At 39.1% G+C, this 26,488-nt stretch overlaps 2 protein-coding genes across 13 annotated transcripts in view; both read right to left on the reverse strand.

Moving 5' to 3' along the window:
- LOC106623764 (RNA-binding protein MEX3B) overlaps window positions 1-26,488 on the reverse strand; it is a 680,038-nt gene that overhangs the window by 626,129 nt on the left and 27,421 nt on the right. For 2 of the 12 annotated variants that reach the window (XR_011397409.1, XR_011397403.1), the window contains exon 2: window positions 8,774-9,195. The exons of 5 other annotated variants lie outside the window; for them this stretch is intronic. The gene's annotated coding sequence lies outside the window, so the exon portion shown is untranslated. Of the gene's footprint in view, window positions 1-8,773; window positions 9,196-9,809; window positions 9,939-22,864; window positions 23,019-26,488 lie in introns of those variants that run through there. 5 more of the 12 variants (XR_011397407.1, XR_011397408.1, XR_011397405.1 and 2 more) reach the window with 5 other exon arrangements.
- Window positions 13,263-19,027, reverse strand: LOC118680254 (uncharacterized). The gene is made up of 2 exons (XM_036359113.2): window positions 14,055-19,027; window positions 13,263-13,999 (listed from the first exon to the last, which is right to left on the reverse strand). Exon 1 carries the CDS (start codon window positions 15,552-15,554, stop codon window positions 14,535-14,537), a length of 1,020 nt encoding a protein of 339 aa, XP_036215006.2. The 5' UTR covers window positions 15,555-19,027; the 3' UTR covers window positions 13,263-13,999; window positions 14,055-14,534.

The raw sequence follows: 26,488 nt of genomic DNA on the forward strand, positions 1-26,488 counted from the left end.
GACATCTCACCGAAATGGCTGGTAGGCTAATGCTGTCCTCATCTCCGTCTCGTTAAAATCATGGCAGGTCTTCAAGTACGTTCAATGCACGTCGCCATATATTCTTGGCCGTACAGTTTCAGTTGAGACGAGCTCCTGATTTGTGCCCGAACCTGGCTCTGAACATAAGCTCCCATAAGGACTTGTGTCAACCCTCGCGTGGCCTCCCTGCTTGCATAGATAGCCACGGGGTTTATATAGGGCAACTGTTACAACGCGCGGAGATAGCGGCTTGAAGCGGAGACCCATCAGAACAAAATGAATACACCACAACAACAACAAAAACCCCAACAAGAAAAACCACAACAAAATAAAGATGGCCAAGACGTGGAATACGGGACCGTCTTCCGTAGGAGTAGTAGGATTCTTAGATCCCCTATACTTTCCCCCACTCCAAAACAGCTGGATAAAACCCCGGCTACGCAAACAGGATCGGCAAAACAAGGAGAAGGGAAGCGCACCCCAGCTGCCATCATAGAAGAACCTCGGGCCACTCAAAACTCACCACACTAAATCACCCAAATGAGACAGGCAGAAGAGGAATCCTTAGAAAAGTGCAAGAGCATTGTGCAAATAATGAAGATGGCGATGGCCAAACAGAAAAATGTCAGCATGGACGTTAAGAACGGAGCGGCACAGCTAGACGAACTCTTTGACGTAATAAAGAGTTACCGTAAAAACTGGCTCATCGCTGAAGCCGAGAAAAGACGGGGACATTCAAGCAGGCGCATCACGACCCCCAGCCAATAACTTCGAAGCGGCGCGCAACAAACCCTGTCGAGCCTCGAGAAACAGTGCGACCACGGAATGAAAAGGAGGGCCAGAAGGTTTTGCACAAAAGGACGAAAAACCCACGCAGAAGGAGGCAAAGGACGAAAAGACCCACGCAGAAGGTGGCAAGGTGGTGGAAGCACTCAAAACCACAGAAGATAAGCAACAAGGGAAGAATATAGCTGCAAGTCAGAAAGCATATTATAAAGCCAAGCGACAATCAGAGGCCGTGATTATTAAGCCAACAGAAGGCAATAGCTACGCCGAGGTCCTTAAGAACATCCGTATTAGAGTAAATCTAAAAGAAGCAGATGTTAAGATTAAAGGGATCCGCAAAACAAGAGCCGGGGCGCTACTATTAGAGCTGAAGAAGGGACAGACTGCAAAAGCCAACTTCTGTGAGGCACTCAAGCACACCCTTCAAAACTCCGCAACAGTGGCCGACCTTAAACCAAAGGCTACTATTGAGATTAGAGACCTCGATTCACTCACAACAAAAAACGAAGTCGCAGAGGCCGTAAAAGAAGTGGTACAGGACCCCATCGAAAACTTGACAATAAACATAACTGCACCTAACACAAGAGAGCAGGTAAGAGCGTATATAACGCTTCATCAGGATAAAGCTGACACACTGATGCGAAAGACACGTATTAAAATTGGCTGGGTTAACTGCAGGCTGCGACTGAAAGAAAACGCCAAAAGGTGCTACCGCTGCTTTGGACCAGGGCACTTGACCTGGAACGGCAAAGGGCCCGACAGGAGAGGGCAAGGCACTTGCATAAAATGCGGCCAACCAGGTCACAAATTAAAAGAGTGCACAAAACCCCCCTCATGCTGCCGACCATATCCCGGGCTCCGCAAAATGTACGGTATATAGGAATCATCAGAACAAATGAATATACTACAGGCCAATATGCATAGATGCAAGGGTGCTGACGCTTTACTCTCGCAAATGGCGACGGAGAACGGTTACGACTTAATCATCATAAGCGAGCAATATAAAAAGAAGGAGAGTGGGACCTGGTTAGAAGATAGCAGCTCAACCGCAGCTATATGGCTACCCCCAAGAAGTAAAATCACCATCACAGGTAAAGGGAACAGCAACGGTTTCGTCTGGGCCAGTTGCGACCTTTTCACAGTAATTAGCTGCTACCTGACGCCAAGCGACAGCATACAAGAATTTCAAGAAAAGCTCGACAATATAGAGGATACAGCCAGGTCTATAGAAGGTCAATTAATTATCGCCGGAGACCTGAATTCAAAAGCCATAGAGTGGGGTATGCCAAACACGGACTCGAGAGAAAAGCGCATTCTAGAAACGGCTGCGCGGCTTGGTCTAATAGTGCTTAATACGGGAAATGCAACCACGTTTAGAAGACCGGGTTGCGAGGAAACCACACCAGACATCACCCTATCAACAGAACGCATGGCTGGCTCAATAAAGAAATGGAGAGTCCTAGAAGATTACACTGGCAGCGATCACCAGTACATCTCTTTTGAGGTGGACACCGGAACAAACGCCCACCAGTACAGAAAAAATACTGGAGCCCGAAAATGGAACGTCTCGAAACTAAACACTTCGAAATTAATCTCCGCAATAGACGACCATAACTCATCTAGCAGCTCTCCTAAAAATGCAAGAAAAGTTGTCGAGCACACAATGCTTAATATAACAAGAGCATGTCACAAATCGATGCCCAAGGCTTCCCACAGCAAACGTAAAGCGGCAGTTCACTGGTGGACAGAAAATATTGCCCAACTCAGACGCATATGCCTTCGCCTTCGTAGAGCGTATACGAGATCCAGGAGAAGAGGAGCCGCATCTCAAGAAGCCGAGCAATATCAAGCGGCGAAAAAGGAGCTGAAGCACGCCATCGATGACAGCAAAAAGAGAAAATGGAAGGAACTACGCGAGGACGTTAACAAAAACCCCTGGGAACTCGGGTACAAAATAGTAATGAAGAAACTCGGAGTTCGAGCAAAACCACCTGACTTAACTGCTGCCAAAATGGATCATATCGTAAGCGCACTCTTCCCCACACACGAAAACAGGATTAGTGATCCAAAACAGAAAACAAGACTTCTGCAAATTCCCCAGTTCACACTCGAAGAGGTGCAACTGGCAGCAGGCAAGCTCAAGACTAATAAATCACCTGGCCCGGATGGAATCCCAGCAGAAATTCTTAAAATAATCGCTGCAGAACGACCGGCAGTACTTCTGAATATGTACAACGCCTGCCTCCTGAACTTTGGAAAAAACAACAGCTGGTGCTAATCAGTAAGGGAAAAGGTGATTCCAACTTACCATCAGCATACCGTCCACTATGTATGCTTGACACAGCGGGAAAACTTTATGAAAGTCTACTTAAACCCAGACTCGAAGCGGCCATCAGCGAAGCCGGAGGACTCTCCCCTAGACAACACGGCTTTAGACCCGGCAAGTCAACTTTAGGAGCTATAAGATGCATCATTGAAAGCGTAGAAGCCGCACAGCGTAGATGCCATAAATACAAAAGAATAGTCTTGCTGGCGACTCTAGACGTCCGAAACGCCTTCAACAGCGCTAGATGGGCGGACATGATCGACGCTCTTGAAAAAAGCTTTAAAATCCCCAACTACCTCAGAGCTGTGGTGCGGAGCTACCTCAGCAATAGATATCTGATATACCAAACTAGAGAGGGATCACGACAGATAGCGGTTACGTCAGGAGCTGCACAAGGATCCATTTTAGGCCCAGACTTGTGAAACATCAACTACGACGCCATACTAAAACTCGAAATTCCAGACGAATCGAACCTAATTGGCTACGCGGACGACATTGCAGCAGTAATTACAGCCCGAGACACAGAAGATGCGCGAAGAAAGCTAAACCAGGTCATGATACGGACACAAACATGGCTTGACTCACACAACCTCCAGCTCGCTACGGAGAAAACAGAACTACTACTGCTAACAAATAAGCACATACCTCTAAGTATGCAAACGATTTCGGACACTTTAAGGACACAAAAAGCGGTGAACTGCCTAGGCGTAAGACTGGACCCCAGATTAACTTTCTGGGTACAAATCCAGCACGTCGCACGAAAAGCTGCGAAAATCACCTCCCAACTTAGCAGTTGACCTTCTGGCATACGAAAGGAAAAAGCTGTGGGAGCTAAAGAAAATGTCTTAATACAACAAGAGCGCATTAGACCAAATAAAGAAAGACACAATATCAGCATGGCAACGAAGATGGGAGAGTAAGAGTCGCGGCAGATGGACGGCCAGACTTATAAGAGACCTAAACTTATGGACAAGTCGAAAATTCGGAGAAGTCAACTTCTACATAACGCAGCTACTATCCGGTCATGGATACTTCAAAAAGTATCTCTACAGAATGGGAAAAGTCGAAGAACCGGCATGCCTATACAACGATGCGACTGAAGACGACGCTGAACACACATTCTTTAAATGTGAGCAATGGCAAAGGAAACGTACCGCCGTAGAAGACCTGGTCGGTCCAATAAGCGCAAACAACTTAATCAGCGTCATGATGGAGAGCGAAGTTAACTGGTCTATTATCCAGAAATTCGCAGAAACTTGGCTACGCAGCAAAAAGCGGGACCTGGACGCAGGTGCGTAGATGTAAATCTCTCAATGAGGAAAATGGAACGCCACCCTGAAGTAATGCAAACGCGGTTCCAGGGTGGGCGACGGTTCCCTAGCGGGGGGGTTTTTAGTGACCTGCAAGTGGCACATACCGTTGCTGTGACGACAGCACTGATGATGCGGAAGACATTTTCCACCCCCTCACTCGCCAAAAAAAAAATAAAAAATAAAATAAAAATAATAGTATCCACTCATGTTTTTCGAGCGAAATTGTAAATCAAATACATTAATATTTAGAACCAACATAAACCATAAGTCATAGACACACTTCACTTCGTTGCTACTTGTATTAATTTCTTTGCATACGAAATATCTATATACAGTTTGAAATACTACGAGTTTTATCCGAGCAACTCGGTCGGAAATCAAAAAATTTATAGCAATAGTTGCATTTTTGATAAATGTATAGTTTTGGTCCCTCAACAAAGTAAGCTGCGAAAATTATAATTTTTTTTAATCGTCTTATTTTGACGCAAAAATTACAAACCCTTGAGCGGAAAGTTAATTTTTTCCCGTCAATAGAGGTGCTAAAAACATTTGCTCCCAGGGAATTTGGTTATTGTAGCTTTAGCGGTTTAGGAGATATGCATATTAAACTTATTAGGGGCGGGACCACGCCCACTTTTTAAAAAAAGATTTTAGCTGCAGATGCCCCTCCCTAATGTGATCCTTTGTATCAAATAACAGTCTTGTATCTTATTGCGGAGCTTAGTGGTCCGATTACGCCCATCCGCAATACCAACCGTCTTACGGTACCAAGAAACATGTGTACCAAGTTTCATGAAGATATCTCAATTTTTACTCAAGTTACAGCTTGCACGGACGGACGGACAGACGGACAGACAGTCACCCGGATTTCAACTCGTCTCTTCATCCTGATCATTTATATATATAGAACCCTTTATCTAACTCGATTAGTTTTAGGTGATACAAACAACCGTTAGTTGAACAAAACTATTATACTCTGTAGCAACAGGTGGCGAGAGTATAATAACAATAATAATAATAGCAACAATAATAGTATCCACTCACGTTTGTAAATAAAATACATTAATATTTAGGACCAGCATATTCTATAAGTCATAGACACACTCCGCTTCGTTACTATTTATTTCTTTGCATACGAAATATCTATATACAGTTCGAAATACTACGAGTTTTATGCGAGCAACTCGGTTGGAAATCGAAAAATTTATAGTAATAGTTGCATTTTTGATAAATGTATGGTTTGGGTCCCTCAACATAGTAAGCTGCGAATATTATAATTTTTTTTGAATCGTCTTATTTTGACGCAAACATTACAAATCCTTGAGCGGAAAGTTTATTTTTTTAATAATTCAAGTTTTTATACAAATTAACTTTTACAAAAAAAACCCAAAAAATGTACACACTTTGCACATGTTCTTTCGCGTGGCAACTCCTTTCTGCAGTGGCGTCCTTCGGCCGCGCTTAAAAAAAATAACCCTGGTTGGTCCAACACCGGGTGCCCATAATTATATTTCGTGCTGATAGGAGTTCAATACAAAAGAACCATTGACACCAGGGTATTGGACCGACCAGGGTTATTTTTGTTAAAGCGCAGCCAAAGGCCTCCGATGCGGAAAGGAGTTCGACGAACTAAGTTACTTGAAAAATATGTGCAGTGTGTTAAATATACTTTTATACATATGTATATGTAAATAAATTATTGAAAAACTTTACTCCGCTTACGGATTTGTATTCTTCGCGTTCAAACAGGACGATTTAAAAAAAATTAATTTTTGGGGAGAGAAATACCTCTATACATATATCCATTCTAACCCCTAATTCGGGGACGGTATTCTAAAGCCCAGCCCAATCGTTCAATTCAACCTTCATCAACGACACTTACAGCGTTCTTTGATCTCTGCAAAAGCGACGATTTTGCAAAAACCCTTTTATATCACGAAGTTATTCAGTATTACATTTGGCAAAGAAATTCATTTTCTAGAAGAAAACGCGGGCAAGATGTTGAGGGATATCCCGGTGTAAAAAATACACAAATTTAGGCCGTGTTTATAACATTCATCCAACTCAAACTGAATGTTTTTATTTAAGAATGTTATTGCAATATGTTCGCGGTCCAATGTCATTTCAACATCTAAGAACCGTGAATGGTGTTATTTTCCAAACGTACCAAGGCGCTTGCAAGGAATTAGGTTTACTGGAGGGAGATGAACATTGGCAAAATACCATATCCGATGCTATCATATCCGAGCCAGCTACAAAATTAAGAGAATTATTTACCACTATCCTTATATTTTGCCTACCATCTGACCCTTAGAGTTATGGAATAAATTTCGTGATGCTTTATGTGAAGATATATTAAACAGAATGCGTAATGAGAATCAGGATATGACATTAGCATATTATAATGATATATACAATGATGGACTAATCATAATTGAAGATAAAATTCATGAGATTTCAGATAAATCCCTAACCGACTTTGGGCTTCCTGCAGCAAAAAGAAATAATTCGCTTCTGGACCCGTTAGAAGTAGCGTTGCGAAAACCATATAACATAAATGAATTAAATGAGTATATCACACAAGTGAACCAAGATTAGTTAATGACCAGGTGACAACGTATACTTGTGTCATGAAAAGTGTTCGTTTTAATGAAGGAAGAATTTTCTTTTTGGATGCTTCCGGTGGGACCGGCAAGACGTTTATCACTAATCTTATATTAGCAAAAGTAAGGTCTCTAGGAAAGCTAGCCTTGGCAGTAGCGTCGTCTGGTATTGCTGCAACCTTATTAGCAGGTGGACGCACAGCTCATTCCACTTTTAAACTGCCCCTAACTGTGTCTTAGAGAAAGACAGCGTGTGCTCTATACGCAAAAACGGCCCTTTGGGGAAAATTTTACAAGACGTCAGTCTAATAATCTGGGACGAATGTACCATGATACATAGAGCTCACGTAGAAGCTCTAGACAGAACTCTTAGAGATCTTAGAAGCTGTGATAAAATCATGGGTGGGATTACTGTTATGTTTGCTGGGGACTTTCGCCAAACTTTACCGGTAATAGTAAGGGGAACTAGAGCAGACATTGTGAAGGCTTGCCTTAAAAGTTCTCCATTATGGAAATTTGTAAATATTTTAAAATTATCGACAAATATGAGAGCACATTTTGGGGGGAGGTAGTATAACTTTCCCTTCAAAATTACTTTCTGTAGGAGACGGGAAAATACCTCATTGAACCCAAGCGGCCTTCCCCCACATTCTCTTAAGTTAAAAATAGGTGCCCCAATAATTTTACTAAGAAATCTCAAACCACCAAATTTATGCAACGGGACCCGACTTCAAGTAAAATTTCTGCGCAATAACGTCATCGTTGCAATAGTTTTGACTGGTCCAGCAGTTGGTCAAACAGTGCTCATACCCCGCATCCCAATGATACCCAACGACTTACCTTTCAATTTTAAAAGAATACAATTTCCGCTTAAATTATCTTTCGCAGTCACAATAAATAAATCACAGGGGCAAACATTCAAACACATGGGGATCGATTTACGCCAAGACTGTTTTTCGCACGGCCAGTTATATGTCGCGTTATCAAGATCGGGTTGTGGCGAAAATCAATATGTTCTTTTGCCACAAGATAATAAAACAAAAAATGTAGTATATGCAGAAGTTCTTTAAAATACTAAAATTTACTTTAAAAATTGTACAGATATAGTTTGGAACTCGAAAAAAAAACATAGGTTTTATCCTGAAAATTCTGCGGGAACTCGACCATTCCGAAAATCCCGCAAGAACGGGAACTATGTGGGAAGAACCAAAAATCTGCCGGAAGTCACTATTCCACGCGGACGAAGTCGCGGGCAAAAGCTAGTGTACCTATAATACAAAACATAGTTTTGAAATGTTTCTAAATATTTCATTTGAAAATAATTAAATTTATGTTAACGTAACTTACTTATGTTAACGCAAATTAATCTATTCGATTCTGTGGTGGATATTCAATGTAAAATGTATAAAAACCACTTTATGTCCAGAATACGAATAAAGACGAACCAAACAATATATCGATAACGAACCAAAGTGTATATAATATTTGGTATTGTCACAGAAAATACTTTCTTTTTGCCGAAATGTCCTACCACAACCACGGAAATCTATCAATTTCCTTTAATGACAAGTTTATTTAAAGCTGTGTGCCAATCAGTAATTCTTTTCACTATTTCGAATAGGTGTGAACAAATTTGCTAGAGTGTAAAAAAATGTATATATTTCTGTGCCAAATGGAATGTTATATTTTGCACTTCAATTTCAAAACATACACAATTACGACACTTTTGTTGATATTTATATTATTATATATATTTGTAATTTATTACTTGAGAATCTTAGACAACATACTAGCCTGCTACTATGCGACTTGCGCTAAATATTTACTTTTGAATAAATCTTTTGACGATACTATGTATTTAATATTCATTCGAAAAATTAGTATAATCTATAAAACTTTCGCAAGTTTCATCTTTCCTGAAAAGATAAATTCAAATTCCTGAAATTTGGAAATTTTGTTAAAAAACATGCTTATTTTAAGACCCTCGAAGATGTTCAAATAATCGCGTCAAGCCTTGCTCATGGGTTCGGGTATTGCCCGCAAACGTTCAACTTAACACGTCAATCATCATTTTATGCACTCACACCGCTTGGTTGTAATCTCGTCATCGCAAGATAACTTACTTTTATTAGGATCTGCTGCAGTTCTATTGCAAAATAAAAATAAAACAAATAGGAAAAAGAAGAAAAATAGATTTAGAAATTCGCAGCAACTTTGCACCGCAGCAAAAAGCGGAATAAAAGCAAAATAACAATAATAATAATAATAATAACAATAATAATAATAATAATAACAATAATAATAATAATAATAATAATAATTATTATTATTATAATAACAATAATAATAATAATAATAACAATAATAATAACAATAATAATAATAATAATAACAATAACAATAATAATAATAATAATAATAATAATAATAATAATAACAATAATAATAATAATAACAATAATAATAATAATAATAATAACAATAATAATAATAATAACAATAATAATAATAATAATAATAATAATAATAATAATAACAATAATAATAATAATAATAACAATAATAATAATAATAATAACAATAATAATAATAATAATAACAATAATAATAATAATAATAACAATAATAATAATAATAATAACAATAATAATAATAATAATAACAATAATAATAATAATAATAACAATAATAATAATAATAATAACAATAATAATAATAATAACAATAATAAAAATTATGTAATAATAGTTGCATACTGACCAAGAGCGACAGGAGAGGAGGGTTCGGCTTAAAAGACCTGAAACATCCTAAGTCTCCGGTGACGAGGTGAATAGATGCCGCCTCAAAATAAGCATCCACAACCCCAAAGGGGCTGCCCCGAGGGAACACCTAACAATAATAATATTATATAATATTAAAATAAATAAATAAATCCCCATTAGCTAAGCTCATACGGGGTCATAGATGGCGGATACTGATCTCAGTACCTGCAAGACGTAGGTTTGCTGCAAATATAAAATAAGCAGCTCCCGACCAAGAGCACAGCACAGATGACAAATAAAGCAACGAAGTATGACCACGATTTTGACAAATGATTTGGAAACGTTGAACTTGGGCTGACGGCTGTGGCATTCTGTTACCTCAGTATGCAAGAGTGACATCTTGCAGAAATGGCTTTCAGGATAATGTCACAGTCGCCTCCGTCCCGTTAAAACCATGGCAGGTCTTCGAGTACGTTCGATGCTACGTCGCCAATAGGTTGGCGGTACAGGCTCAGTTGATTTAAATCCTGACTAGTGCTATGGTCCTGGCTCTGTACACGAATTCGCATAAGGTCTCGTGTCAACCCTCATGTGGCCTCCCTGCAATGCATAGACAACTACAGGGACCGAAAATGCAACTGTACGATCGAGCGGAGATAGCGGCTTGAAGCGGGGACCCTTAACACATGAATACGAAAAACGAAACAAAAGAAAACACTAGAACTACAGAAACACTAAAAAGCACAAGCGGGCGACGAATTGAACGCTTTCAGACGGCAAAGCAAAATCATGCGCTCGCCGCCTCAGATAGGAAACGAGAGGGTAAATCAAACTATGCGCATGGAAGAAACCGCTTCCCCTGTGCCTAAACCAGTAGATGCAAACAGGCAAACAGACAACAGGACCCCGGCTCTCGACCAAAGCTCGCGAAGTGAACACAGCTCCCCAAGGCAGGAGTTTATCATGAAGATGAGAACAGAAGAGGATGCGGCGCTTCTAAAGTGTCGTGCCACCCTCAAAAAGATGAAGATGGCAATGTTAAGACAGAAAAACATAAGCATCGAGGTGAAAAATGGGGTATCCGAGCTCTATGACATTATAGCTAGCCTGCGACGGAACTGGATAAAGGCAGAAAAAGATACAAGGCGCAAAAACGCAACTAAATCCCTAGAAGCATGCAACGAAAATGCAAATGTTTCAACGCCAGTGACAGCTCTTCCTAAACGGACTGCACCCAGCCCAATAGAACAGGAGTCAGAGAAAAGGGGACGAGGACCAGGGAATACCGTGTGGCATGTAGTTAAAGGGAAAAGAAACAGCAGACAGAATGAGACAAAATCGCAGAACAAACCCCTGGCTACACAAGACGGGCAGAAAGCTAACAAGCTTCAGCAAAAACGGGTAAATAAAACCAGAGTACGGCCAGAAGCAGTGCTAATCAAACCAGCGGAAGGTCGCAGCTATGCCCAGGTACTTCAAGCCATATGTCAACACGTCATGGCGGATCAAGACAAGGTGGAAGTCCGGGCAATACGGAAAACAAAATCAGGGGCCCTGCTCCTCGAACTGAAGAAAGGAGAAAAACCAGAACCAGAGCTCCAAAACGCGCTTAAAACCAACCTACGTGGTATAGCTTCTATAAGCGAGCTGAAGCAGAAAGCCACAATAGAGATCCGAGACCTCGACTCCCAAACTACCGCAGCAGAAGTTACGTCCTCAGTAAGAAGACTACTAGAAGAAGCAGTTGAAGAAATAACAGTGAGGACCAGCTCGCCAAACACTCGCGAACAAATACGCGCCTATGTGACAATGACAGCAGACAACGCAAACAGGATACTTAAGGAAGGCCACATAAAAATAGGATGGATCAGCTGCAGAGTGAAGCTCATGAAAGAAGTCAAAAAATGCTACAGATGCTTCAACTTCGGTCACCTACAATGGGAGTGCAAAGGGCCTGATAGGAAAGGCCAAGGATTATGCATACGTTGCGGGAAATCCGGGCACAAGCTGAAAGATTGCACAAACACACCGAGCTGTTGCCTCTGTGTGGAACAAAAGCATAGCCAAACAGACCATATCCCAGGGTCTCGCACGTATGAGTCGTACAGGGAACAAATAAGGATATGAAGATCCTGCAGTGTAACATGCACAGAAGCAAAACCGCTGACTCCCTGCTCCCACAGCTCATGCTGGAATTCGGAACCGAAGTAGCAATCATCAGCGAGCAATACAGGATAGTGCAAGACGGAACATGGTTGGAGGACATCACCGCAACAGCGACAATATGGCTAACGGAAAGCAGCGGCTTCAAAACAACAAGCAGCGGGAGAGGAAATGGTTTTGTCTGGATAAGCAACGAAAACATCACGATAATTAGCTGCTACCTGACACCGAGCGATCCTTTCTCAGAATTCCAAGCAAAGCTCGATGCCATTGAGGATGCCGCGCATCACCCAAATCGGCACTTAATCATAGCCGGAGATTTCAACGCCAAGGCCATGGAATGGGGCACACCGACAACAAATTCGAGAGGACGCAAAATCCTTGACATGGCAGCTAGATTAGGACTTATCGTTGCCAACAGAGGATCCCAAACAACTTTCAGAAGGCCGGGATGCAACGACACAACTCCCGATATTACGCTGGTATCTGAAGGATTCGCAAACCAGCTACGCGAATGGAAAGTACTAGAAGACTACACAGGTAGCGATCACCAATACATATCCTACCTCATAGGTCCAGACAAAAGTCAAGCAACAACTAAAAGAAGAGGAACACGTAAATGAATCGTTTCCAAGCTACACTCAGGAAAACTCCTCGCAAGCATAGACAAAAACCCACCAAAATACCACGCAAGTAGCCCAGCTAGGTTTATTGTCAAAGAAACACTGGACAGCATCACAGAGGCATGTAAGGCAGCCATGCCCAAAATAAAAGGGCATCCAAAAAAAGCAGTTTATTGGTGGACGGACGAAATACAAAATCTGAGACAAACTTGCCTGCGTAAAAGACGCCGATACACAAGGGCTAGAAGAAGAGGAAGAAACGAAATGGAAGAGCATAAGGAATATAAAGCTGCGAAAACTGAGCTGAAAGATGCAATAAAAAAGGCAAAGAAAGATAAATGGGAAGAGCTACGTAGCGATATAAACAAAAATCCTTGGGGTCTCGGATACAAGATCGTAATGAGAAAGCTCGGGGCGAAACAGTCCATTTCAGAGTTAAACGCTGCAGCCATGGAGCACATCGTAAACAGTCTGTTCCCAACCCATGTCCTGGGGAGAGACCCACCAGAGTATATTTATTTATTTATTTATTTATTTAAACGCCAATCGGCAATATACATAGATATAATAAAGATTTGAAGTATTATACAAAAGTAGCTAGGGTATTTTGTGTAATATCTGGAAAATATTTAAATAATTGTAAGTCAATATGTAATTCAGACTTGATTTAGATGTAATTCAGACGAGCAGGTGTCTCTTGGTGTTTTCGGTAAAAGCAGCGTATGTTCCTCCATAGAAATCAATTTCACCTTGAAGTGAATTTACTGAATTAGCCAGTCTATTATGAGGACCATGGATAACATAATTTTTCTTGGATTTCGATGTTTTTAGTAATCTATTTCGCCTCAGGGTAAGACCAGCAGGGGCGAGTTCAAAACTGTTTAGGATCTCATGAGCATCAGTGATGTTATTGACTACTATGTAGAAAAAGCAGAGGTCAGCGACCTGTCGACGAGAAGACAGTTTATTTATACAGTAGCACTGGTAGAGCAGATGTGACTTGGTGAAGATTGTTTATAGGCCAGTGACTTACAGAATTTACGCTGCACCTTTTCAACTTTATCGATTGTCGTGTTAGTGTAGGGAGACCAGATTACCGAACCATATTCCAAAATTGGTAGTACATCCAAGGGCTTTGAGCGCCTTTGATGTAATTTTGTCTGCGTGGTGTGAGAAGGTGAGCTTATTATCAACAATGATACCTAAGTCTTTTATGTTCTCGACCTCAGCTATCTCAAGCCCATCAAGTTTGTAGCTCGTGCGGATCGGTGAGTGTGAGCGAGCGAAAGATATGGCCGCACATTTGTTTACGTTGAGATCCAGCTTGTTCACTCGACACCAGTCGCTGAGGGTACTTATGTCTTGTTGCAAGATTATGATGTCTGTCTCACAAGTAATCGGTCTAAATATTTTGAGGTCATTAGTATACAGAAGGAAATCATAAGCAAAGTTATTACCAATGTCGTTGACGAAGACGTTAAACAGCACAGGACCAAGGTGAGCTCCTTGGGGCACACCAGAGATTACTTCATATTCACTGGATAAGTGGCCATCTACTCTGACTTGCAAGCGTCTTTCTGTGAGGTATGTACGTATCCAAGCTAATGCACGTCCAGCCACAAATACGCTAAAAGTATTTCGTAGTCAACACGGTCGAAAGCCTTGCTGAAGTCTGTGTAAATGCTGTGTGTGCAGTTTCCGGAATCCATGGAGTTCAGCAGTTTGTCGACGTATATGAACAAATTGGTAGTGGTGGATCTGCCACCAGTAAAGCCATGTTGTTTGGTTGTTATGATGTTTTCAAATGCCTGACGTATCTGTGGAAGCACTAAACTCTCAAATAGTTTTGCAAGTGCAGACTGTATGCAGATAGGACGGTAGTTGGTAACCAAGGTCTTGGGCCCCTCTTTAAGAATCGGTGAGATGTATGACAGTTTTCAGTAGGTCGGGAAGGTACCATGGTGAAGAGATTCGCCAAATATATGTGTCAAAGGCTCACATAGGCCTACCGCACAGTTTTTGATGAATATGTTAGGCAAACCATCGGGGCCTGCACCTTTGCTGGGGTCGAGAGCAAGGAGTTCTTTGAGTACTGCATCGTAGGTCACTGTCAGGGCATCCAAGTGTGTGCGCTGTGTTGCAACACCTTTGTCACCGCTATTCGATGGCGCGTAGATGCTGTGGAAGAAGGGCGCAAAGAGGTTACTGATACCTGGTCCCGTATCTGCTGAGCGGTCATTCCAGGCTACGGAAGATGGTATGTCACCGGTGCAACGGTTTTTGTCCTTGATAAAATTCCAGAATGCTTTGATCTCCGATTGCAGTTTGTCCTCTACCTTGTCGACATAACTTTTGTAGCATTCGATACTTAACTTTTTGCATTCCAATCGTAACCTGCTGAATCGTAAATAATTTGGCTTAGTTTTCCGAATTTTATATATCAGGTGTGCAGATTTCTTCTGTTTGACTTTGTGAATGAGATCATGTGAGAACCAAGATGGATAGTTACTCGGCTTGCGTACGTGTATGTCAATAGTCTCGAGTTTGTAGAGGTCAATCCAGTTCGTTCTTAGGAGAGAAGTATTAAGGGCTGCGTAGTTAGCCTTTTTAAATACGTATGATGAGGAATTATCTGGCGTCAACCCCGGCCGAAAATTTAGCAAGATGTCGATAGCAGGATGGTACTTATCTTTCGGGACAAGAGCAACTGCGTGTTCCGGAGAAGAGGCAATGTCACTGAAACAAAGGTCAAGTATTGAGTTCCAGGCATTTTGAATGTGATTTTGTTGAGTGCAGTTTAATGAGGCAAATCCATCATAAAGTTGCTTTTCACAGTCGAAACTGTTCATGACGTTGGAGTTTTGGTATTTGTCCATTATAAATGAAACGGTAGCTATGTGGCACTCGAAGATCTCAAGAGTTGATTGAGGAGGTATGTAGATGCAGCCGATGATCATATCGCGAGAAGCTTCCTTGACACGGATGAATATTTGCTCTAAATCATTGTTTGTTATTGCAATTTGACTGTATGGAGACTACGTTTACAAGCGATGAAGACACCACCACCACGCACCTGCTCGTTGCTGAGAGAAACACGGTCTTTACGGTAAATACTATATGTTGAATCAATGACTTCACCATCACATATGGATGAGTGAAGCCAGGATTCCGAAATACATACAACGTCGTACTGGTTAGGCGCTAATGCGGTTTGAAATGTTGATAGTTTTGTACGCAGACCTCTGACGTTCCGGTAGCACAGGTGAACGTAAGATACTTTCTTCTTGCTCGTTGAGCGAACGAAAATTTCTTTTAACGATTCTTGGGACACCATGGATATATTTAATTGTGTTACTGTCATCACCACTCTTCACGATTGAATCAAGCTCTTGACGCAAATTTTTCAGATGAAGTTGTTGAGAGGGAGTGAGATCAGTCTTGAAAATAAAACCTGAGTTTTCGTCTGTTGGTCTGTATTTGATAATGGAAAGTGCATCGGCTGCTGAGCGGGTGGTAATGTGAAGAGGACGTTTACGTCAAGGTGTAGGACGACCCAGTCTACGTAACTTGAGCTCAGTGGCCTCATCCTTGAGACTGGGAGGCAAAGCTATGACTAACTTTGTTCTGTCATCCTCTAAACGGTCCTTTCCAGCAGCTTTATCAGACTCAGGAATATTTAGGGCAATCACGTTGATTTCACGGCGTTTTCGTTCCGACAGTTCAGTGAAAAACTCTTCCTGGCTGGTAGGCAGCCTCATATCTACGTTTAGCTTGTCTTCAACTGATGTAAGTCTGTCATCCAGGGCAGAACATTGATTTGATAGCGAGACGTTTTGTTTTGACAGTTTGCTTACCTCTTTTCTTAAGTCCTTGATTTCACTTACAACTGATTTTTTTACAATAAGTCCCTGAACTCACGTTCATAATTTGTTGTAAAACGTTCAAAGTGTCTCTTGAGTAAGGTTTCAATATCCTTTGACGGTGGCGGATCATCTGATGCCTCCTCATCGGAATCCAATACATCACATGTCTTAACACTAATGTCACTTGCACATGAGTCACAATTCCAAACTGTTTCTTTTTTCTTAATGCTGTTGGCGATGGATTTAAACTCATCGGATGAAAGGTTGGTGCACTTTGAGTGAAACCAACGTCGACAAGCCGCACATTGAATACTTGGCTGCGTTTTATCCCGGATATTGTCTGAGCAATAACCACAAATCTGTTGTGTTGTATTTACTTTTTTGGGTGGCATTTTGTAAGTACACGATACAGGAAAAAAGATATGTTCCAAATAATTCCGGAGTAATTTTTTATTTCCGTGTATTTTTAATGCATTCATTCACTCTATGATGTCTAATTCACAATCAATATTAATGTTTGTTATGCTTTTTATTATTACACCTCAAAATATTACGTCGCACACACCTTTCTTTCTTGTACGAAATTCAATTATGGTTCAATATCAAAATTTAATCGAACTTTTCTTTGTAAATCCTTTATATTTTCTTATAAGAATTATTATTTTCTTTTAAGGAAACTATATATGCGATTGATGTAATATTTTCAGATATTACGGAGCACTTTTCACTATGCACACTGCACTGCACATGTTATATTCTAATAACATATGCAAGAGACCTCATGCCCACCGTTCACTCTGGAGGAAATGAGCATGGCCGCAAGAACTTTAAAGAACAAAAAAGCCCCCGGCCCTGACTGCATACCAGTCGAAGTGATAAAGCTAATCGCCGCAGAACGTCCTCACTTATTGTTATCCATGTATAATGCATGTTTGAAAGAGGGCATCTTCCCAGAAGTATGTAAGAGACAACATCTGACCCTGATAAGTAAAGGAAAAGGAAACCCAGAAACACCATCAGCATACAGACCTCTGTGCATGCTAGATACAGCAGGAAAGTTACTAGAAAGGTTGTTGAAACCCCGCATAATAGGCGCAGTAAACAACGCTGGAGGCTTATCAGAGCGACAACATGGCTTCAGACCAGGCAGGTCCACAAACGGAGCCGTTGAAGACGTCGTGCGCAGCGTGGACGAAGCCAATCGAAAGAACAACTCCTTGAGGCCAATAGTCCTCCTCGCAACAATAGACATAAGAAATGCATTCAATAGCGCAAAATGGATAAATATTATAGATGCACTAGAAAGCCGATTCAAAACGCCCCCCTACCTGATGAAAATGATACCAAGCTATCTTAAAGACAGGGAACTGCTATATGACACAAGTGACGGCCCTCAAAGAAAAGAAATCACCTCCGGAGCAGCGCAGGGATCCATACTTGGACCAGACCTATGGAACGTCAGCTACGACGGAATTTTAAACGTCGAAATGCCAGACTGCGAGGTAGCAGTCACCTCGTTGGACGTCGGACGACATCGCTTCCGTCATAACAGCTCGTAGTACCGACATAGCCAGACGCAGACTTACACAAGTCATGCTGCGAGCACAGACATGGTTGGACTCACACGGCCTTAGCCTAGCCGCAGAAAACACCGAGCTGATCCTGCTCACTAGGAAACATATCCCGTTGGAGGTGAACATGAAAGTTCATTCAAAAACCATACAAACGACGAAAACCCTAAAATACCTAGGTATAAGAATGGACAACAAACTGACGTACTGGGCTCAAATTCAGCACGCTGCTAAAAAGTCAGGCAATATTACCTAGTCGCTTTCAAGACTTATGGCAAACATCGGAGGTCCGCTTGCAAGTAGAAGGAAACTGCTCATGGACACAACACAGTCAGTGCTGTTATATGGTAGTGAACTGTGGGCCGATACATTAAATGTGAATCATAGACGGAAAGTAGTTGCTAAGGTGCAGAGAACAGCAGCCCTGAGAGTCGCCTCGGCTTACCGCACTGTATCCGAATCCTCAGTGCTAGTGATAAGCTGCGTAATCCCAATAGATCTACTCGCAAAGGAGAGAAGACAACTCTGGTTATGGAAGAAAAATGGAACGGAAATACACATGCAAACAAGACAACAAGCAAGGAAGCAAACACTCGAATTTTGGCAAGATCGATGGACAAGGGAGCGCAAAGGGCGATGGACTGCCAAATTGACCAAAGATATAGAGACATGGCACAGTAGAAAACACGGCGAGGTGAACTACTACCTAACACAGATGCTCTCCGGCTACGGATATTTTCGAAAAAACCTGTATAACATGGGTAAAGCCGAGAGCCCTGCATGTATTTACGGAGACGAACCACACGATGATGCAAACCATACCTTCTTTAAGTGCCATCGATGGAATGAAGCTCGGAGAACTCTAGAGAACAAAGTTGGAGAACTAAACACGGAAAACCTAATAGCGAAAATGATAGCTAGTGGCGAAAACTGGCAACAAATTGCCTCATACGTGGAACATGTACTACGCATCAAGAAAAGGGACATGGACGCGGACCCTCCTAGATAGAAGATAGTCAGCCTGATGCTGGCTACAAACCAGTAGGCATCCCTGGACGCAGGGAGAGTAGAAACTGACCCGATATGGGTCCATCCTGGAAACCTTGCTCTGAAGTAATGCGAAAGCGGTCCCGGGGCAAGGTAAAAATCCATGATAGAAGGGGGGAGTGTTTTAGTGGGTACACCACTCACGTAGGATGACGATCCCTATATGGTGCGAAGGCATTTTAAGCCCTCCTTACGGCCTAAGAAAAAAAATATATCATCCCCTGATGTCAGGGGTAAATAAGGTATGGTTAGATAGAGGAGACTCTCACGATCCAGAATAATAATTAATTTGTGCGACTGGGAAAATACGGGCAATTAACTAGTTTTGTCCGTGTACAATAATGCTGAAATTCTGGAAGCTCGAAGAGCTCAAAAGCAGTAAAAAAAAACCGAAATTTAAACGTTAATGTATGAAATTAGCGGGAAGTTGCAGGGATGGCCCTGGAAGCCAACCGTTTTCCACATTTTGAATTACTTACATTAAAATGAAATCATCACTGGTATTATTAATATTACCGTCAAAGTCGGTACATTTATTTGTGGCGAGTAATTTTCAAAAATGAGTAAATTAGTGCGATAGAATTTAATTAAGTAACCACATTTCTAAACAAACGACGCTCTTTCAATATAGTCTATGGCTGTGAATGACGATGACATTCGTTACGCGGGTTTTTTTAAATATGCAAAATTAAATGTATTTTTTCAATCTTTCTGAGACATTTTCCTGAACCTTCTACAGAGTATTAGAAAACTACACACAAAATAACAGCCAAATCGGTTTAGCCGTTCTCAAGTTATGGCGTGACAACGGGAAACGTGTTTCATTCTGATATATATAGATCAATTATTTTAATATTTTAAATATAAGTATATTTAAGTTGAAACTTCTTATACACTAACATTTCACTACAAGGTTTCTACATATTTATTTTATATAAATTATTTAAATATTTGCTTTAAATAAGCATTTTATTTTTATCCAATTTTCGTTATATGCACAATAACAAATGGGTGCCATGTTCACAAATGATAAGTGTTGCCATATCCAAACGAATGAAAGCAATCATAATAAATAAAAATAATAAAAACACCCTCTACAAAATATTATCATCTACATTTTCCAAATAAATAAAATAAAAAGATTTTAGGGCTTATGTATGTTTTATTGACCTTAATAGCAGCGGCGTATGTGTTTTTTTTTTAGATTTCCGTTCTGCATTTGCGGCCTTCGCCCGGCTTGAAAAATATAACCCTGGCCGATCCAATACCGTGATTCATCAAGAGAAGGGAACAAAAGAATTATGGTTGATGTATTTGGGGTATAATCCTCTGTTGTTATTTATTTTAATACGTTTGCAAAATATAAATATATATATTATATATAGAAGTATATAAATAAATATATATATATTATATAAAAAAGTATATAAATAAATATATATATATTATATATAAAAGTATATAAATAAATATATATATATTATATATAAAAGTATATAAATAAATATATATATATTATATATAAAAGTATATAAATAAATATATATATATTATATATAAAAGTATATAAATAAATATATATATATTATATATAAAAGTATATAAATAAATATATATATATTATATATAAAAGTATATAAATAAATATATATATATTATATATAAAAGTATATAAATAAACATATATATATTATATATAAAAGTATATAAATAAATATATATATATTATATATAAAAGTATATAAATAAATATATATATATTATATATAAAAGTATATAAATAAATATATATATATTATATATAAAAGTATATAAATAAATATATATATATTATATATAAAAGTATATAAATAAATATATATATATTATATATAAAAGTATATAAATAAATATATATATATTATATATAAAAGTATATATATAAGTATACACTTATGGACAAAATAATACACAGTTTTTATTTAATAACTTTGAAGAATTTGCATTTAAAACAGTTTTGTTTTAGACATGTTTACGCTTTACTTTATTAAACATAAATATGTCGAAAATCTTTCTTTCCGAATTTTAAAACTGAATTTTTTTTTCAAAATAACAGGTGTAAAATATTTTTTTCTAAATAAAATCAAAACATTCAAGTTATCGTTTTTTCGGTCCATGGGTTTTTGGTAATCTGTATATCCTCCGTGATTTTTCATTACTTTTCCAATTCTATTCGGCATGGATTGAATTAAATTCCAGCAGGTTCCTAATAGGGTACCATCCCAAAGTTCGCTTGCTTTTCGCCACAATCGCTCCTTGTTTTGAAAAGAAAAGGCTGCCAATCTCCTCTTAAGGTCACTTTACAAGTTCTCAATCGGGTTGAGATGAGGGGATTGACTAGGCCATTACATACAGGTCCCATTTGCATCAATGAACCACTCAGATACCAACCTCGATGTATGTTTCGGCTAGTTATCTTGTTGATAACTCCATCTCAGCGGCATGGTTTCTTGGGCCGCACTAATTTTTTATGTTCTGCGGCAAAAGCTTTTCTCTTCTGTATGTGGACCTTTCATAGAAGAGGACTTTTTCTGGTTTTACGTCCCGGTAGATTACCGTTCAGTGATCGACGCCGAATTGCCCGTGAGCTAACATTCAGTCCAACTTTAGTCACATAAGGGTCCTTTTTTGCCATGAGAAGTATACGGTATAGTATAGTTTTTCTTGGACGACCACGAATTTCCTTTTTTTTTATTTTAGACCATTAGTTGAAAAGTTTTTCCTAACGTATTTGAAATGAGTTTATACGTGTTTCCTTTCTCCCGCAATTTTTTCATTCTAAATAATTTCTTGTTTATAGTTTATGGTGTTCAAAGAAATATAAAATTACAAATACTCCAATACCTACATTAATATGAAAAATACTTCGAAATAACACTTATTCTTTAAAACATATTACTTACACCTATTTTATTGGCCAATCAAATTTAATGAAGCAATGGCATCTTGTCACTCAAACACAAAATTAACAAAATAGTAATGCAACTTGTTGATACTTACGCACTACTCTTTCGCCTTTATCGTAAAAATGTAACTATATCAAAAACAAAAAGTAACAGTTACAACACCATTTTGTTAAAAAACAGTACCAGCTAAACGCACACCTCTTATTTTGTCCATAAGTGTATATAATAGACATGGAAATACTTATTATTTGTCAACATGGAACCCACTTGTTGTTGTGGATATAACGAAGATTGTGTACAAAATAAAATGCTTATTCAAAGCAAATATGTAAATAATTGATATAAAATAAATATGTAGAAACAATTTAGTAAAGTGTTAGTGTACAATAAGTGCATTATATAAAAGAAAAATTAACTATAGATCGAAAAATTGCAAAATAATTTGGGAAATTTTTAAATTAAAATGCAAATATCTCGAAAACTATAAGTTTCCGGCGGCTATAATATACTTGATTTGGAGAATCTCCTCTATCTAACCATACCCCTTTTAACGCTAAACACGGGATACACTAAAGCCGACCCAATAAAAATAATAATAGCAATAAGAATAATAATAATAAAAATATTAATAATAATAATAAAAATATTAATAATAATAATAAAAATATTAATAATAATAAAAATATTAATAATAATAATAAAAATATTAATAATAATAATAAAAATATTAATAACAATAATTACAATAATAATAACAATAATTACAATAATAATAACCATAATTACTATAATAATAACCATGATTACAATAATAATAACAATAAAAATAATATCCACTCACGTTTTTCGGAAGAAATTGTTACTCAAATACATTAATATTTAGAACTAACATATACTATAAGTCATAGACTCACTTCGCTGCCTTACTATATATTTCTTAGCATACGAAATATCTATATACAGTTCGAAATCCTCCGAGTTTTATCCGGGCACTTCTGTAGGAAATCGAAAAATTTATAGTAATAGTTGAATTTTCGGTAAATAGTTTATGTCCCTCAACAAAAGAGGCTGCGAAAATTATAATTTTTTTTTAAATCGTCTTATTTTGACGCAAAGATTACAAATCCTTATTTTCTTAATTAAATTGAAATGAAATTTTACAAAAAAAACCAAAAAATGAACGCACTTTGCACATGTTCTTTCGTGTGACAATTCCTTCCGGCACTGCCGGCCTTAGGCCGCGCTTAAAAAAAAAATTTCCCTGCTCGGTCCAACACCGGGTGCCCACAATTATTTTGCGTGCTAAAGGAGTTCTATACAAAATAACCATTGTGCAGTGTTAAATATATTTTTATATATAAAATATATGTACATAAATTATTGAAAAAATTTACTGGGAAACCTTTAGAACACCGTCCCAGGCTTTCGGGGATAATGGGTATGGGCGGATAGAGGTGATCCTCCAGATCAAGAATATATATAGATATAGTCACGAGAAACTTGTAGTTTTCAACTATTTAAAGTAAGTATTTTTCCATTTAAAACTAATTTTACACTTATATTTTTGACTTTTATATTCACTAACTAATTCGTTTGTACACATTTATTTTACACTAGCTGATCCGGCAGACTTCCTACTACCTTACTAAACGATATATAAAAGACCTAAACCTTTGTATAAAATGATTGCAAAACAAACAAATCGAATCCGTATTTAATAAAAAAAAAACATTTTTTAATAAAGCATGAAGTTTTATTATCTTTTTCGTCATATCATGTTGCTTATTTACAAAACAGTTTTCCTGATGTACTGATTATTTTTAAGGTTTAAATTTAACCTTTATCTTTATTTTTATACTAAGTAGGTACCACGCGACGTCCATGCGCGAAACAAGGAAACTCTAATTTGATTCCACAAACTTCTAACGACTGCCCTTGCGATTTATTTATGGTCTTCGCAAAGACCAGACGTACTGGAAATTGTAAGCGTTTAAAATCAAATGGTAAGTCCGTGGGAATCATCGGTATCCGCGGGATCAAGACATCTTCTCCTTTGTATTTTGCTTTTATGATTGTTGCCTCAATGACGTTATTCATCAGCTTTTTCACAGCCAATCTTGTTCCATTGCATAGTTGAGGTTGATTAATGTTACGCAGCATGATGACAACTTAACCTACTTTTAACTGCAAGTTGTGAGGTGGTAATCTAGGTGAATTTAAAAACTCCGTGGGTAGTTGACTACGTCATCCTGGTTCATTACGGTGTCGACTGATTTGAAGGAAACTAACTGTCCTGGAAGAAAATTCTGAATGGTCGCATTGAGATCCTCGACATTTTTATTTTTCGCCGCCAATATTGCTCATTCACCCAGCTAATTATAGTTATTGAACTTTTGCTCTATATCTGGAAAAGTACACTGAATAAGCTCCTCCTTTGAGTCTGTGATGTGACAAAAATCTGTGGGTAATGTGATGAATCCGGCCGAGGTGTCCACTGCAATTTTATTATTTCCAATGTCTAACAACTGCTTCGCAAATACATTTGCAGTTTCATCTTGTTGCAAAAATACTCGCATGTTAGTTGTTAAGTGGAGTGTCTCTACGCACTGCCACAAATTCGATGATTTTAGGCATGCATTTAGTTCATCCGCAACAGTTGATCGGGGAATAACTGGAAGAGTCTAACGAAAATCGCCTGACAACAGAATCATGGCCCCACCAAAAATATTTTGGTTGTCACGAAGATCTTTCAACGATCTGTCCAGTACTTCCAGTGACCTCTTATGGGCCATTGTACATTCATCCCAAACCATCAATTTACATAACTGTAGGATCTTAGCCATTGCGCTATTTTTGGCGATGGTGCAAATTGGTGTTTCGGTTATTTGCATGTTTAATGATAATTTCAAGGCAGAATGTGCAGTTCGCCCGCCTTCTAGCATAGTCGCAGCTATTTCAGATGAAGCCAATGCTAAAGCAACATCATTTCGCGATCTGATCCTCGCCAAAAGCAATGAAATTAAAAACGTTTTTCCGGTTCCTCCGGGAGCATCAAGGAAATAAATTCCACCAGATCCACTGTTCACAGCTTCAATCAAAGTGTCGTACGCAATTCTCTGTTGTTGATTTAATTGTGGAAGATTTGTACGAACTGTTTCGGCCAATGCTTCAATGTCGTACTGTTGTTCTCTTTGCAACTCGTGGTTTAATGCATCGCGCATATGACGATTGGGTGCTGTCATTCCCAAATACGATAATACTTTATTTACCATCAATAAACACATATCTTCTATTATGATCAATATCTCATTGTAATTTCTTCAGTCATTTGTAGTGTAGGATGCAAAGCTTGACGGCGCACACGATGCAAAACATTCTCAGACATGTCATCTCTATACTTAACCCACAAATCTTTTGGATTCGAGGCTATGAGGGATATGATAATCGCAAACAATGTACGAATTTGATGCGGCAATGAAGATATTACAGAACCTTTGAGCGTATCATCGCAGTGCGAATCGTTCTCAAGTAAATGTAATTGTTGACATGCCTCACGCTAAGTCGCACACAGCTGTCCATTAACAGTTCTCAGATGTTCAAACGATGTCGGACCACGAACATTCACCAACAACAACCGCAAATAATAACATTTATCGTTATTTGGATGTACTGTGTAGATGCGACCCATAGCGTCTGACGCAAATACATTTGGATGTCCTTCAACTGGTGTTCCTTGTTTTCGACGCTGAAATGATTTTGATGATGCGTTCATGTATAAAAGCGTGGCATGTCAGCATACAGCAAAGTGCCAGCAAAATCATCAGTTTGACAGACTGTAAAATAAATTCGTTAACCATTTTCTAAATGGACTACCAAATGGACTACTGTAGGGTGTCTTTCATGGATGGCAAATGAAAAGATACGCCAATTGCTTCGTGGCTACTTACATAGCGACCCATCTGGTATTGTGATATTTCATCATTAGCATTGGTTTCACCAAAGACAGCCATATCACTACCTTTGTTAACATATTTTATTGGACATTGATGTGAGTCTCAAACGCTTTGGACAATATTGGCAAGTATGGCACAATCCAACGATTGTCTACATCAACATTTTGTCCTCTTACCCTTACAACCTCTGCGAATGGCAGGCACCTTGCCGTAGTGCAGGGGCTTAAGTCGCAGGCATTCTCGGCATCTCCCAACTGGTGAGAGAGGTGCTTGCACCCTCACACTGGTTGTCAGAGGCCGTATGCGTGCGACAACCAAGAGCTGCCACCTCCTAATCCAGGGTGTTATGCGACTCCCGTGCCCATTGGATAATTTGCAGCCAGGAGATAAATTCGGCTGTATTCTAACGGAGCCTTCCCAACAGCGGGCCGCATTGGGAAGTAACGACGGCCTTACCGCGTCAAGGGGCTCTGGCGCGGCGCACTATTTGTTCCCCTTTCCAAAAGCTGACC

Source organism: Bactrocera oleae, chromosome X (assembly GCF_042242935.1).
Source record: "Bactrocera oleae isolate idBacOlea1 chromosome X, idBacOlea1, whole genome shotgun sequence".
In the NCBI taxonomy this organism is placed as follows: Eukaryota; Metazoa; Arthropoda; class Insecta; order Diptera; family Tephritidae; genus Bactrocera; species Bactrocera oleae.

Excerpts from the sequence above, each read along its gene's own strand:
- LOC118680254 (XM_036359113.2), bottom strand. The coding sequence starts at position 15,554 with ATGATCATCGGCTGCATCTACATACCTCCTCAATCAACTCTTGAGATC.